Source organism: Microtus pennsylvanicus, chromosome 5 (genome assembly GCF_037038515.1).
Source record: "Microtus pennsylvanicus isolate mMicPen1 chromosome 5, mMicPen1.hap1, whole genome shotgun sequence".
Taxonomy (NCBI): Eukaryota; Metazoa; Chordata; class Mammalia; order Rodentia; family Cricetidae; genus Microtus; species Microtus pennsylvanicus.
The window spans coordinates 45,349,912-45,366,763 of NC_134583.1; the positions used below are offsets into that span (position 1 = coordinate 45,349,912).

At 43.1% G+C, this 16,852-nt stretch overlaps 2 protein-coding genes across 2 annotated transcripts; one reads left to right on the forward strand and one right to left on the reverse strand.

The window, feature by feature from the left end:
* Window positions 1-6,022: 6,022 nt before the first annotated feature.
* LOC142850834 (olfactory receptor 52H1-like) lies at window positions 6,023-6,964 on the forward strand. Its single transcript, XM_075974737.1, has one exon. It carries the CDS (start codon window positions 6,023-6,025, stop codon window positions 6,962-6,964), a length of 942 nt encoding a protein of 313 aa, XP_075830852.1.
* Window positions 6,965-15,051: 8,087 nt separating this feature from the next.
* Window positions 15,052-16,611, reverse strand: LOC142851281 (ubiquilin-1-like). Its single transcript, XM_075975160.1, has one exon. It carries the CDS (start codon window positions 16,609-16,611, stop codon window positions 15,052-15,054), a length of 1,560 nt encoding a protein of 519 aa, XP_075831275.1.
* Between the last annotated feature and the right edge of the window lie 241 nt (window positions 16,612-16,852).

Consider the following 16,852-nt stretch of genomic DNA (forward strand, 5'->3'; position numbering starts at 1 on the left):
CTGGAATATTACTAACACTCTATGCTCTCAGGGTCATTGCCGTCTTGTACAGGTGAGCATATGCTGGAATATTAATCAACACTCTATGCTCTCACACACTAATAACTCAATTAGTGTGTGGTCTACCTTCATCCTTTCCTCGGACCCTGCAGTGCTTTTCCTTTGTCCTCTTCCTTCTGTGTGTTTTCTTTGTCCTACTCTAATTAGTTTCTTTTAGCTTTTCCTTACCCTATTATTATGCCTTACTGTTGGTTTTCTAACAAGAAACAGAAAGAAGGTGGATGGGAGGGGAGGTGGAAAACAGGGAGAAGTTAAAAAGAATCCTATAATATAAATTCCATATTGTAAGGCTTCTCTTAACTAACTTATCACTTTTATTCCTCATTCATCCATTACATAATATGATTTGTTCTATTTTATTGTTCCATTTGTGAATTGTTCCATTTTATTGCTGATTAGCCTTCCTAATCAATGAGCTTATTGATGGTTTTTATGATAGATTGTGTCTTGGCTTTTTAGATTTTATGAAATAAAGATGTGTTATGGATATACATGTACATGTCTTCTTGTAGATATATCTGTTATTTTTCTTGTGAATTTGCCTGAAGGTTGAATTTCTTTGTTATAGGATATATTAGGTATATATAATTATAAATTACCATATAATGTTTTCCACATGTGTGTATAATGTATTTTTAATGTGTCCACCTTCCCCATTTCCCTTCCTTATCCCTGCCTGCTTCCTGTTGATTTCCTTTATCTTCCCACCTAATCTGCTTCCATTCTCACAGGTGAGGGGTTATTAGACTTCTTACAGGAGCCTCACCAGGAGCTTCAGCACTGGAGAAAGCTCTCATTTCCCCAGCAACCAACAGGTCACTGTCTATAAGTCCTCAGGATGGGTGGGGCCTTGGGAACTTCTCCCACCTCTATGGCTGACTGTTGACAGACTCGGGTCTGGTGTAGGTAGTCACCCAGTGTGCTAAAAATTCATGAAGGCTGGAACATAAAACAGAACAGAACAAAGAGTTCTTGAGTGCCATGGCCATGTAGTGCTCTGAAGGCAACATTGCTCCACAATCCACCTCTTCCTCCAGTCTGACATACTTTCTGCTTCCCATTGTAGTGTTTCCCGTCATCACATTCTCAGCAAGACTAGAATTTTAAGTCATTGCAGTATTGCATCTTAGAGGGGTGTGTAGCTTTTTAATTGTGGCTTTTATTTATGCATGATTGAATTTGTAATGGACTTTTGACATGTACAAACTGGCAATTTTATATATTTATTTCATCAAATGTTCAAGATGTTTCTCATTTTTCTTAGGATGTCTTAACTAATTTATACTATTGAATTGAGGCATTATTTATAGATTTTGCACATACATCCTTCATGAGATACTTATGGAAAGAAAACATTTTTCTCTATTTTTCATTAGTCTATCACTTTTAATGTCTGAACTTCAAACAAAATTTACATAAAGCCAATTTAATATGCTCTAAAATAGGGCGACTACATTATTTTATACAAATTTCACAAATGCAATCACAAGGTTTGTTAAAGGAGTGAAAGGCAGAAGAAGAGAGCCAAAGGACAATTTGACCATGATATAAAGTCAGAAGCAACTTATAAGGAGCCCCAGCTCCAGTATGCTTTCGCTAAATACTGCTCCTTAGACATGACAGAGAAAATACATCCATGAAATTTCAACAGTACTGTTTTCAGAACAAGACTGGTGTAATGAAGACACCAGGTGATAAGTCCACATGGACAGGGACATGCAACAATAATGAAGGGATCATGATCTTAGAAGTGTGAGGGGACATGGGAGGAGTCGAAGGGAAGAGGCAGGGACAAGAGCAATATAGACACCATTATACCTGTGAAGTTATGAACAAAATTTAAAAATTACCCTATCAAGAAGTGAGAGAAGTAACGTTGCTGACTTTGAAAAAGCAAGAGAATTCTCTTCTACGGTTTCCCAAAAGAAGCCCAGCTTTTACTACATTTTTCTCTTTAATGTTGCAGGTCTGTAGTTTAGAATAGCAAAGGCATATAGCACATTTCTGTTGTTTTATACCATGGATTAGTCTATGGTTTATTTATTTAATTATTTTATATGTACATGTTTAGCAGGTACGTGTGTGCATCACATACATTCAGTGCTGGCAGAGACCAGAAGAAGACATCAGAACCCCTTGACCTTGGAGTTTAGGTGGTTGTGAGGCCCCATGTGGGTGGGTACTGAGAACTGAACTCAGGTTCTCTGAAAGAGCATCAGTGCTCTTAACCACTGAGTCACCACTCTGGTCCTGTCTTTTAAAAAAAAATAGTGACTATAGAATATTTACATAATCTTTATATAATAAAGGATGTTTTTATTTTTAAGCAAATATGGGGATAATAATCCATTATTGGGAAAATTAAGAAATCCCACTATTGAAGAAATACATTTTTAATATTTATAATATAAATATTCAATTTAAAATTATCAAATATTTCCATATTAGTATGATTCTATGCAATCAATGTATGAATTGCATTCATGTATATTTGAAAATTGAGAAACTGTCAGTGAAACGTGATAGAAAAGGCAAAGAAAAATTTGGAGACTGAGTTGTAAAGTTTATTCTTCAGTATCAAGAATCCAGAACATGCTAATGTTATTTACATGGACTTGGTGCAAGTTTATATAAACTGACCAAAGGGCACTAAAGCTACAGGAACACTCTGAGACATCTAAGATTTCTGTCTCAAACGACTGCATAATTTGTCTCTAGATGAAGCTCCCAGGGACACTGTCTAAAGGCTGTTAAAACACACAAGATCCGCTCCTCCCCAAGGGAAATGGCACAAGTCCTGCCCCTTGTGTGAAAATGGGAATGGAGGGTTCACTCCACGCCAGTGACCTCCTGGGAATTTAAGAGCATAAATGTTTTCGTTTACCTCTCGCCTGTGCCTTTCCCTTCTGAAAGTGTGCTCACTTTCTTCTGAGTTCTTTCCATCACTCCTGTGAACCGAAAAGAGACTCCACTCTGGTGAGTCGACAACTCCAGTGGTTTAGGGAGGAAGGATCCTATATCACATGCCTTCTGGTTCTCTCAGTGTCTGAGAGACCTGTCTGTGGGAGAGGGGACCTTTCTGAGACCAGTGATTCTCTCTAAAAAATTTTAAAGTCACGTTTATTTATCTGTGTGTGTATGGATGTGTGCATGCATGTATGTACGCCTGTGTTTGCACACATGCAAATATGCACACACGCATACACATACGCACATGCATATACATGCATTTGTGCCATGGTACACATTTGGAGGTCAAAGGACAACTTTTGAGAGTAAGTCTCTTCCTTCATTGTGTGGGTTCTAGGGATCCAAGGCAGATCAAAAGGCTTGGCATCAAGTGCTGTTGCCTGCTAAGCCATCTCCCTGGCCCCACACCAATTTACTCTATGATAAGGCAGTGGGCACTTAATAGGAAGCTACTAATTTCAAGCTAGTGTACCCAGAAAAACTCCCAATATCTCAGCAGAGGTCTTTTGGCAAAAGAATTGAGTTTACAGTATGTTCTGACTAAACCAAGATCCCTTGGTCCTGATGCTTTGATCCTTCACAGTTTCAGTGATGAGTTGTTGTTTCTCTCCCTCTTTGATGTATTCCCCATGCCTCTTCCTTGCGACTGGGGTGGAAGGACCAGCAAATCTATGCTCTGATAGGCTTAACTTAAACTTCCTAAATTACTGAGATGTTTTGACTTTGTGGGGCTTCCAGAGTTTACTTGTTTATCAGTCAAAGGAGATCACATGGCCATCATTTAAGGGAGAACATTCTGGAATGTCTGCTGTTGCACATTGTTCAAAAAAGTTCTGTGTTCTTGGTAGTTTATTCTGCACTAGGCCGTGGACTGGGACTTAGAAAACTCATTCACAGGGCCTGTGTTTGTCAATGGCCACCTGCATTTCTTCAGGTGGTCTCAATGTAGTCACCTCGGCTGCTCAAGGCAAGTGCCAATGACAAACTGTGAAAGAGTAGCTCACTTATGTAAAGCACTGACTGGGGACCTAGAAGACACGTCACAAAGCCTAGGAGGCCCTAGGTTTCCTTTTCCTGGGCAGAAGACTACAGATCCTCACCAGGTCTTAGTGCAGAACTGTTATGAATTTCTGCCAAGTCACCTCCCTGTCCTTGGAATGGCTTTGAAACTTTACTCTGGCTAATTGCTTAGGTCTTGGATAAGTGCCAGCTCTCTGACCTTTGCCTTTGTATGACTCAGAAGCTGTAAATCCTCAACAGTGGGGGACTTCCTGGTATCGATGGCCCAATTATCATTCATTTCTACCTGAAAGATAAACTCCTCTGTCAGACTTTTTGGTTATGGGGGCTTCCTCCACACCGGCAGTGGAAGTGTCTCTCCTGCTAACCAGGGAGAAGTGAGATCACTTAAGGCTTAGCACATAGGCCCTCCAGGCCTAAAGTTTACGACTTGTCCAAAAGCATCCTTTGGGTTCATTACTTTCTCCTAAAGGTGGGTTAATAGTGATTCCCTCTTCCCATGTGTCTTCTGAATGATGCACACTCTTGTATTTGCATCCTCAAAACACATAAACTAAATCCAACCACATTTCAGTCACTGAAGTAGGAGCTCCCACAGCACCTAGCATGAGAACCTGCTCTTTCATTCATTCTTTTTTATTTTTTTAAATATTATATTTCATAACAAATCCATATCCAACTCCCTTCCCACCTCCTGCCCCCTCCACCTTCTTTCCCCTCAGCTCCCATCCCATACCCCATCCACTGCTCAGAGAGGGTAAGGTTCCCATGGGGAGCCAATGAAGTCTAGCACATTACTTTGAGGCCCTCCTTGCTATATCTAGGCTGAGCAAGGTATCCCTCCAGAGAGAATGGGTTCCAAAAAGCCAGAACAAGCAGTAGGAATAAATCCTACTCTCTCCGCCAGTGGCCCCACAGTCTGCCCCAGCCATACAACTGTCATCTGCATTCAGAGGACATAGTTTGGTTCTATGCTAGTTCCCTCGCTCTCTGGCCAGGCATGAGTCCCCACCATGGTCTTGGACTCTTTGCTTGTATTCTCACTCCTCCCTCTCTTCGACTAGACTTTGGGAGCTCAGCCCAATGCTCTGCTGTGTTTATCTGCATCTGCTTCCATTAGTTACAGTCATCCATTTTTCTTTCATGAGCTTCCTCTTTGAGCACACAAACCCATCAGTGTATTTTACAAATGTCTTGTCTGAAGCACAGGATCTACCCTGGAGAAGGCAGTTGTCTTCTTTCTTCACAGATCATCTCCATCCAGTACAGCATTAAAAAAGAAACAAGATTTATTTTAAACTCTAACTCTCTCTCTCTCTCTCTCTCTTTCTCTCTCTCTTTCTCTCTCTCTGTGTGTTCATGTGTGTGTCTCTGTGTGTGTGTGTGTGTGTGTGTGTGTGTGTGTGTGTGTAAGTGTTATGTAGACGTGAGTGCAGGTGCGTGTGGAGGCCAGAAGAAATCAGATGCCCTGGAGCTGGAGTTACAGATGATTGTGCTCTGTGCTACGAGGGAGTGAGCCCAGAATTCTCAGTACTGCTTTGGAGAATGGTACTCTATCGTCCCCTCTGAGCCATTTCTCCACTCCCAGTATCACATTTTTAATGCATGTATTTTTATCTTTTCCCTATCTTTCCTCACTGCATTCCAAATCCCCCTCACATGTGCATCTCCCCCTTTTGAAATTGGCCCATTTTAAAGAGTCTTAATCGCATGCAATTTCTGACTCACATAGTGACCTTTTTATGATGTTTACTAATCGATATGAATACATTCCGAATGAAGTGAAGCCACTGGCAAATAGAATGGGCAATGAGTACTTAGTCTCCAGGCATTTCTTCATTTTGATAATAGGAAGTGCTTCCATGAGGAATGCTGATCTGTCCCCAGCATTCTGCACTGGAGTGGGACTGTTCCCTTTCAAAAATGATTCTGAAAGAATCTCTCTCTTCAGGCAGCAGGTCCCATAGAGGCCATGAACAACCTAAGCTGTTACAACCCAACTTCCTTCATCCTTGTTGGGATACCCGGGTTGGAAAAGTTCCACATCTGGATCGGAATTCCCTTCTGTGTTATCTATGCTGTGGCCATTGTAGGCAACTGCATCCTCCTCTACCTGATTGCCGTGGAGCAGAGCCTCCATGAGCCCATGTTTATACTCCTGTCCATGCTGGCCAGCACAGACCTCATCTTGTCCACTACCACAGTACCCAAACTGCTGGGGAACCTCTGGTTTGGCTCCCAAGAGATTACCTTCTCTGGTTGTCTCACTCAGATGTTTTTTCTGCACTTCAGCTTTGTAGTAGACTCAGCTACCCTGTTAGCCATGGCATTTGATCGCTACGTGGCTATCTGCTTGCCCTTAAGGTACAACACCATCCTGACTCGACAGGTCATTGTCAAGATCATGGTGAGCATCATTGTGAGGAGCTTCTTGGTCATCCTGCCAGATGTTTTCCTGCTGAAGCGGTTACCGTTTTGCAAGACACGTGTTATCCCTCACACATATTGTGAGCATATAGGCGTAGCCAGGCTTTCCTCTGCAGACATCTCTATCAACATCTGGTACGGGTTTTCTGTTCCCCTCATGACTGTCGTCTCCGATGTCATCCTGATTGCTGTATCCTACATCTTCATCCTCAGGGCAGTTTTCCTGCTCTCCTCCCAGGGTGCCCGCCAAAAGGCCCTGAGCACATGCGGGTCCCATGTCTGTGTCATCCTCATGTTCTACACACCTGCCTTCTTCTCCATCCTTGCTCACCGTTTTGGGCACAGTGTCCCTCGTAATGTTCTCATCTTATTTGCCAACCTCTATGTGGCCATCCCTCCTGCTCTAAATCCAGTTGTTTATGGAGTGAAGACCAAGAAGATCAAGGACAAATTCCTTCTTCTTTTCTCTTTGGGAAAGACACAATGAGGGGGCTCTGAAAACTAAAGTTGGCAACATTGGTCTGGTGAAGATTTTATCTCCTATTTATTTCGAATGTGATTGATCATTCTATCCATGTACAAAGAACAGGTGAAGAGGAGGGGAAAGAGGCCTACCAGCCCTGTGGAAAAATCAAGGCCTCTTTTGCTTTGGCTCATACACTTTGGTGGATGAAGTTGATGATCTCTGAGTTAATTGAGCAGCACCACAACTGAGGTTTGCATTTCTTCCTAGATGTTTGGAGGGTTGGCATTCCCTAACACCCTTGTGTTCCACAGTTTCTGAATGAGGGCGGTATGCTGTGCTTTTCCTTGTCAAGTACTTATCAATTCTAATCCTTTCTGCTGTGATTACTAAATTTCTTTTGTTTATACTTCTTTGGACCATTGTTCTTCGTGGTTTCTTTACTTGTTTTAAAAAAAATGAATAAAAAAGACAAACATCTCTCTTTAATTCCTTTTCACCCCGCCCTTGTTGGATTAAATAGAGTTGTTACTTTTTTCTTTCTAATTTTCTTAATTTCATGTTAGAAGAAAAATCATTTTTTTGGTGAATTTCTGTTGTTTTTAATAGTACTATATTTAATTTTGGAAGAGTAATGTCAGTTAATTTAGTATACATATGTGAAGAAAGCATTGTAAAGATTATAGAATATATTAATAGACATTGTATGTATACAGAGGTTTCTGTAATTCTGAACTCTGAACAATATATATAAAACAATCTTATGAATTCACACACACACACACAGATTATAAATCCTTCAAAATTAATTTCCTCAAAGCTGATTTAGAAACTCTGAATCAGCCTTTATGCAAGTAAGCCACCAGAGCTCCAGAACCTCCCTTTGCAAAGAGTATATCCCACCCATTCTCCTTTATGGTAAATGGTACCACCAAAACTTGGATGTTAAAGCAGAAAGTATTTGCATGTATTCTCTTCCCTTACACTGCCATGTAGCAAAAATAACCCAACATTTGAACTGAACATTTGAGTTTCAATTGCTCATAAGTCATTCTGATGGAGGTGTGATTGTGCATGTGTGTGTGCATGTGCACGTGTGTGTATATGAGTGTATGAGTATGTATATTTGTGTGTGTGTTACATTTTTACCCTTGTTCTGGCATCAAGCTCGACTGTGCTCTAAGCTATTATCTGTCTCTCCACAAGTATTTCAGTCTTTCTGGAAGAAGCTGCAACCTTGCTCTGTAATTGGCTCCATCCACAAAGAGCAGAGTGAGCATTTTACAATTCACAGTGTGTGTCACATTTTACAACTCACAGTGTGTGCCACTTTTCACCCTGTTGAACTCTACATTTCCACGTCCTAGGATCACACACACACACACACACACACACATACACGTTCTTCCTCATGTCCCAGGATCACACACAAGTCTTCTTTCTCATGTCCTAGGATCACACACAAGTGTTCTTCCTCATGTTCTAGGATCACACACACGTGTTCTTCCTCATGTTCTAGGATCACACACACATGTTCTTCCTCATGTCCTAACTCTAAGCCTTATGTCTTACTTGCATGGATTCGTGTTTAATTTATTTTCAGTTCATCTGCACTCTCACGGCTCTTGGAGCAAGCCTCTCTAGATGTTCTGCTTCTGTGTTATCATACTCTGTGGTCTGCAATTTTGTATGAAACAGGACTTAACATGGTGTTCTGTGTAGCATGGACACTGATCTCTGCTAGTCATGCTTTGGGCTTTGAGTGAGTTTATTAAGCATATAATAGCCAAAGCAAAAAGTCAAATGATAGGTGGACACACAGATAGATAACATAACATCATCAAATCGAATGCCTAGAACATCCAGTAGAAATTCACTGAGGGATCCCACCTGAACCAGTCAGCTAGAGTTTTAGATAGAGTGCTCTTTCAGGCAAGGCTTCCAAAGAAAAGGACAAACAACAGCAAGAGGTAACATCACCAAACCTGGGGTTTGCAAACATCCTGCAGAAACTGACATGAAATTTACAAGCAAATGGGTGGAAGGAGAAAAGGAATCACCCTGAATGAGGTAGCTCAGACTCAGAAAGACAAACACAGTATGTATTCACTCATAACTGGATTCTTGGTGTAAAGCAAAGAATAACCAGACTATGATCCACAACTCCAGAGAAGCTAGGCAACAAGGAGGACCCTAAAAGGGACGCATGGATCATCCTGAGAAAGGGAAATAGAGATCTCCTGGGTAATCGGGGGCAGGGGTCACAGTAGAGGGAAGAGGATAGAGGATGAGAACTTGAGGGAATGGGATGGTCAATTTGGGGGAGTGAGGAAGATGAAGATCAATGAAAGAGATATCTTGATAGAGGGAGCCATTATAGGGTTAGTAAGAAACCTATCTCTAGAGAAATTCCCAGGAGTCCACAAGGATGACCCCAGCTAAGACTCCTAGCTGCTGCAGCCAGCGCAGCCTGGATAACCAAGACTGGCAGGGGGAGGGGGGTGCCAGGATTGAGACATGGAGGTTTCTTTTCAGGTGGAAGAACAGCAACCTTTATTTTGCCCAGCAACCTTTTATACCTCTACTTTTTCTGTGGAGACCCACCGGCCAGAAGGAACACAAACATCATTGTCAATTATAGACCACAAGGAAGCTCCACTGTCAGTCAGGGGGAGTGAGGGCTGCTGGATCACAACACATAGCAATCGTAGAGAGGGTGCCTGTAATCCCCTATAGTCAGATTGGATAATAAATACTTTGTCATCATAGAGCCTTGATCCAGAAGTTGACAGAAGCAGATGCAGAAATACACAGCCAACCACACACCAGGCTGAGCTCCAGGAGCCCAGTCAAAGAGAGGGAGGAGGGATTATGTGAGCAAGGGAAAGGGGTCTAAGACCACAATGGGGAAATCTATAGAAACAGCTGAACCAAGGTCATGAGAACTTATGAACTCTAGAACATCAGTTGTGGAGCCTGCATGAGACTCTGCTGGGCCCTCTGCATGTGGGTAACAACAGTTTTGTGGCTTGGTCTGGTTGGGGGAGCCCTTGCTGTGAGACCAGGATCTGTCCCTGGTGCATGAACTGGCTTTTTTGAGCCCATGCCCTATGGTGGAATGTCTTGCTCAGCCTTGATGCAGAGGGGAGAAGCTTGGTCCTGCCTCAGCCTAATGTGTTAGGCTTTGTTGAATCCCCCTGGGAGGCCCTACCCTTTCAGATGGGTAAATAGGGGGTGAGTTGGGGAGAGTGGGAACTGTGCGTGGTATGTAAGATAAGAAAATAAATAAAATTAAAAAAAAAGAAGACCCAGCAAATGTGGGAGAAAAATTAGAGAAGGCAATAGTGAGGGTGAGTATGGTCACAGCATTCTATGTGTGTATGCAGTTGTCAGAGATAGATGATGTTTAAAAATGTGACAGCTAAAATCATAGAGAAGTGTGTCAAGAAAGAAAGGGCTCTATTATTCCTTACAGAAAAAAATCATTCAAATATGATTCGAAAAAGTGGGGTAGTAGCTCTGTGGTCCTGACAAGAGTGACCCCAAACCTTGGTGTGAAACTTGAAAAGGCTTAATTATATGGTAGTAGGTCCGAGAAAGCAAGAAGCTAGTGCCATCAAAGACAGATGTCATATGCTCCCTATAGGTGTGGGCTGTGGGCTGAAAAATAGGAAGGAGCTAGGAGAAGTGGGCACAGACATTTTTCCCTGTTCTGTTAGTTGATTCTGTTTCAGATTGAAAAGTAGTAAATATATATATTGGAAATAACTCACTAGAAAAAAAAAGAGAAAGTCTCATGGAGCAGGAGGAGAAGACTGTACCTGAAAGGCAAGAGATAGAGAAACCCAGTGTTTTAGAACAGACAGAAAACATCAGCTCAAAAGCACATTCACATGCACATTGATAGACAAACTCAGGTGTGTTTGGTATCAGCCTTTTCATTGAAATGAGAAGTAAATTCTTCAAACAAACCATAAACAGAAAAGAAGGTGATGTTGTTTTAATAGGTCAAGCAAAAATAAATGATGTAAGGCCATTCCAGGGAATGAGGTGAAGATTGGCAAATAGATACAGAGATCAGTTGTCTACTGGATTTGTCTTTTAGGAGGCTAATATTGACGTTAATGGGCTGGCTTCTGTGACAAAAAAGAGCAAATCGAGACTGGAGGTAAAAAGTGTAAAGAAATATTTCTAAAAGTCAAATGTGCAAAAGAAAAAAAGGATGGCTCCGCAGCAAAGGAAGCAAAAATAATGAGGGCTTTGTGTATTGTGATTAGAGAGCTCTTGAAGACATGCATAAAAAGAGAAATAATGTTCCTGAATACTTGTTTAGTCAATACTACATGTGAAAAATATGCATGTCAGCTTTGAGAAATATCAGACAGTGCCATCATCTTACACGTGATAAAACAGAAAGAGTGGATCATTGCAATAACTGATACTCACTACAGTCAGTAGATAGACGCTATTGAATAAGGGTATGTTAATCTATACCTCTACTGCATGATGATAGGAATGTATATGCTTGTCCACTACAATTTGCCATCTAGAAAATAATTTCTTGTAGGTTACTTTAATGTCTTCCACATCTCATGTCACTTCAGTATATGATTATTCCATTTATTTCAGTGAGCATTTTTACAGTGTATAACCATATGGACTGATGTATTTAAACATGTTCAGTATCGTAGTTCACTAGGATTCCCTAGTGGCATTTCATTTGTATTTTAAGCATATACTTTTGTTGTATGATAGGGCATCTCTTGGGTATATTCCCAAGAGTGGTATTGCTGGGTCCAGGGGTAGGTTGATCCCGAATTTCCTGAGAAACCGCCACACTGCTTTCCAGAGTGGTTGCACAAGTTTGCATTCCCACCAGCAATGGATGAGTATACCCCTTTCTCCACAACCTCTCCAGAAGGGTGTTTTTTATTTTAGCCATTCTGACAGGTGTAAGATGGTATCTTAAAGTTGTCTTGAAAGTATATTACTTACTAAAGCTTAGGCAACCCTGTGAGGCTCATGTAGAAGAGTCCAAGGCAATTGTCTCTGGTGTTCAGTTGCAGGCCACCAGTTCCATGGCAGGTGCCTTGAGGAACACACCCATGGAGATCCTCTAGAAAGGATGTTTCATTTGTATTTTAATAAATAAAGCTTGCCTGAAGAGCAGATAGTAAAAACAATCACCCTGGTCAGCCTTACAGACCAGGCAGTGGTGACACACACCTTTAATCCCAGTAGCCACACTAGTTTGCCATAGAAACCAGGCAGTAGTGGTCTTCGTCTTTAATGCCAGCACTAGAAAGGGGACAACTCTCAGGCAGTCTCATTATGAGGATTTTCGAAGGTAGCATCACCATTTCGGACTGGGGTAGCGGTAAGAGCCAGTGGCTGGCTGTTTTGCTTTTCTGGCCTTCAGGATTTTGTTAGTTGTCTACAGGATTCCACTTGCCCATTCTGCCAAGTATCCTTCCCTCATTTCTAAAATTTCATTTCTTAGGAAATACACAAGATTTTTTTAGCACAGGTACTAACTCCTTTCCCCAATCTAGATTTTCAGCAGTTATTCACTTCCCCTTGTCTTGCTAGAGAAAGATCCTAGGAGGCAAAGTCTCATAGTGGCTAATACCTTATGGGATCTCATTTCAGTCTCTACTCTGAGCTGGTACCCTGTGGAAATAGTCCAGATATTTCCCCTTCATGGTGGAAATACAAGCCTTGATGACCAAAGCCAAGCTTTCACTCACTCACCGATAGCAATGGGGATTTCTCAGCCTTACCAACAAATTCTACTCAAACCTCTGAGAGCTGCTCCTTTTTCAACCTGAAGATAGAATGCACTAAATCTTGTGGTGAGGGATGACATCATGAGAATACCAGTAGCAGCTATCCACCAAAGTATAACAAGACCCAGCACCCAGTAAGGCCACTAGCAATAATTCAGTGATGATTTCCACCCCAATCTCAAGTCTAGCCACAGGGCCTTTGTGATTATCTGAGGGGGTTTAAATACTTCCTTCCTCCATCCTCCACATCAGGTACTCACTCTCCACTCCTTCTTGGGTTCAAACTCATCTCGGAGTATCAGACCAATGCCTTGATGGTATGTATAACTATTATGTCCAACCTACAGCCAAAAATAGCTATGAATGTGCCCCAGTGAAAAATCGTAATTTACTTAAACTATTATAAGATTTTGTAGTGGGAGGTGTATGACTTAATTGCACAACTCTGAAGCAATATCATTTTGCAGTATAAAAAACTTGAACTTGCATGCTAGGAAAACAGAGAGTTAAGTATATACTAGGTTCATTCCTGGTAAAACATGACCTAGAGATATTCAGTCCTCTTCCACAATATTTGACTGTCTGGGCTCATGAGCATCACGTAACACGTTACAGCACCTGCCTCCAAGTTCACTGCCCTTCTCAGCCTTAATGAGTCCTGAGACTCAGACACACATTATCTCAGGCTTAACTGACTCCTATGGCCAATCTGAATTTTCTGCCCTTCATACTTACTAAAGCAATTTTCCGACTATGACCTCCCCTCCATCCTTCTGTTGCCTATGTTCATGTACATGGCTGGTCTTAAACTGTTGATACTCTGGGGGACGCTGCATCTTTCTACTCTGTGAGTCCTGCCCCTGATAACCCAGAAATTACAGGAGCGATATCTGGGTATAAGTGTGAAATCATGGGCTAGTTCTATTAAGACATAGGGCAGAAACGTAGGATTCAGAGTGGGAATGAGCCAGGGGGATGATACTGAAATGTATTAGGAAGTTCTGAGCAATAGACACCCCTAGGACACCCAAAGAGAAGGTGAGCAGGCTGGAGGAAATGCAAAAAGCACAACTGTTAGAAACCTAGAAGTCATAAATACAAAAGAGCCAAAACTTTGCTTATAAAAAGGGCCAAAACCTCTGAGAGATAAACTTTTAAAGAACTGATATAACATACTCCAGGGAGCAAATGAAATAGCTGATTTCTTAAAGAGGATTAAAGGAAGTACATTCATCAAAGAAACAAGACTTTATAGGTCAAATTCTAGAAATAAAATTTGAAAAAGAATTCAGAGATTTGTAAAGGCTTCTGTATCTTATTGGGCTAACTCCCTAACTGCAGATGGTCATAAAATTTTGCCCCTGGGAGGGAGACACATCATAATTCAGAGGCAAAAACTGTACAAATAGACCAGTACCTGATAGGGCAACAGAAATAAGCATTTTGGAGGAGACAACCCTGTGCTTCTGATGAAGGCAGGTGTCAAGGGAAGAACTTTAGCTTAGAGGGAAGTTAAAAAGCAAAAGAACTCTAGACAGACAAACATGCAGACAAAGATATGTGTGGTTTCAAGAGGTCTTAAGAAAAGTCAGGACTTCTTGGGAGAGTATCAACTAGAATTCTGACTCCGGAAGTAGCCAAAAGAGGTGATGGCAACGCTGGCAGGACACTTGAATGTGGGTGAATATGAGTAAAAATATCAAAAATTTCAGGATTTCTCTATTTTTAGTGTATTGCGTGGGGGTAGGGGGCATGCATGTGGGCGTGTCTCTGCCAGAGTCTACCATCAGGGGTCTTCCACCTTATGTTGGGAGAGTGAGCATGGAGATCACTGACTCTGACTAGGTGTGGCTGGTCTGTGAGCTCCAGACATCCTCCCATCCCACTGCCCAGTGCTAGGGTTGCGGATACACCACTGAACCAGGCTTTTACATGGGTGCTAGGGATCTGAACTCAGTCTTCATGCATGCACAGGAAGCCCTTTACCCATGAGCCATTGAGCTGTCTCCCAGCCCTGTGTTATGTTTGAAACATGAAAAGATCCTTAGGTTATTGATTCGAGAGTAAGTAAAGCCTATCCTCAGAGCATTATCCAAGTCTCTCCCCAAATAAGATGATGTTGCCCACACAGCCTCGAACCTACAACACACAGGCGCTCCAAGCAATCTTCTTTAATGAAGAACAGGTTAGGGCAGTGAGAGAAGGGCTGCCCGAATGTGCTCATAACCCAAGGAGGAGGAATTTCTAAAATAAGTGCCTTCTCTCCCCTTCCCCCTTTTCCTTTCTTTCCACAGAATGGCGCAGGGTGAGCATTCCCTGGAGAGACTAGGCCTGTGGAGCCCCAAGAAGCCTCTCGATGGCAGCGTGGATATCTCCATCTGTGGCGATAAGGGCCTGCAGGTTTGCATCACGGTTAGCGAAACCCAAGGCCTTCAGCTGCTCCAGTTCTTGCTGGTAGCGACCTTCAGTGAGGAGGGCTGAGGACAGCACAGTGTGGTTAGGCTGCGAACAGGCATTGGCCAAGGAATGGAAGAGCTGAAGACAGGCCAAGGAGGGTTGTGTGGTATCTTCTCTATGGGCTTGTCTTCTACCCCTAGTTTCTGGGGCTCCTTTAACCCCATGTGGTTTAGTTGAGTCCCATAAGAACGGTCCCAGCTCAGGCACCTCCCTTGACAGTATCTGCAGGCCTTGTTCTATCTGTAGCAATGCCTGCAGCGCTCGCGGGTTGGTAAGAATGGGGAGAAGCGGCATATGTTGTAGTAGAGGGCTGCCAGTTGCCAGCTGGTGTAGCGGTGCTGGATTTTGCTGCAGGACGTTCAAGGCTCGGCACAAAACAGAGGTTGAGAGTCTCGACTGACTGGTTAGAGGGGCCTTCTCCATTGGCTGCTGGCTCTCTTGGAAGGGGAGATCCGAGTATAGCTGTAAATCTAGTGTACCAGGTCGGCATCCTGAACTGACCTGACTTGAGACGATGCCCTTGACCTGAATAACTCCTCCTGTACTGACCTCTTGTGCCAAGGGCCTGGCCGAAGTGGAGGTGGCTGGGATGGTGGCGGTGGGGTCAGAACTGCTGTGAGTGCTGGTGGCTTCTCCTCTGCACAGCTCTGAGCCAGAAATGAGGCCTTTAGAGGCCACCAATAAGGCCAGAGTGGAAAGCATAATCTGCTGGATCTCAGAACAGCCAGGACGCATAGCATTGTCACCTCCAGGCACTGCTTTTGGAGCTTCTAGCCTCTGCTTGTGTTCCTGCAGGACTTCCTGTTGGCGAGCAGGCTTCGGAAAGGTTTCCGGAAACTTGAGAGCTGGATCGCGTTTCTGTACCGTCTTTGAGGATTCAGGAACATGCAGGCTATTGACTTGTTTCTCATTTGTCAGTCCTTGAATCAGAGGTTCTTCCAAGAATTGCTCCACCGACTCTGGTGCCATCGTCAGCAGTTGGACAAGCTGACTGAAGAAATCAGCTAGGTCAGTTGAGGTTCGGGTCAGCCGGCTTAGCCTGGCTAGGACCCCAGCACCATCAGAGGCAGACCGTTCCGAACGGTGGGTAAAGTGGCCTGTGGGGCCTGCCAGAGTTCCCGTACACGCTGACCCTTTCAGACGAGTCCTCACTACCACGTGGACTGTCGAGTCATCAAGGATGCCACGCTGGCTCAGTATGTCTTGATCCCGGAGAATCTTCCCAGAGAAGATGAGCACCAATCGGTCAGAGTCACAGTGAAGGAATTTGGAGATTTGCTTCTTAAAGCGGTGGACGTTGCTATTTTCTGCCAGCAAAAATTCCTGGCAGTCCTGTGGGGTCTTGACAAACACTCTGATGATACGCGAGGATGGCTCCCTACCTGACACCAGCTGGCTGTCCCCTGCTTCTTCCCTAGCCCGTGCCATATTTCCTTAGGAAGAGGATGCAGAATTACCTGAGGGCACAGTGGAGCACACACCTTCCAAAGCTTTGATGTGGCACTGAGCACACCTGGGTGCAGGGACCAGTAGGTGTCCGGTGATGTCCTTTCACCTACGTCCTGCAGATGCCACCTCCCAGTGTAGCCCTACAGCCACCTGGCTCCCATACAGGGGGCAGCTACTCCTCTCTTTGGCAATCTTTAGGGGATATGCTGTCAGTGATGAG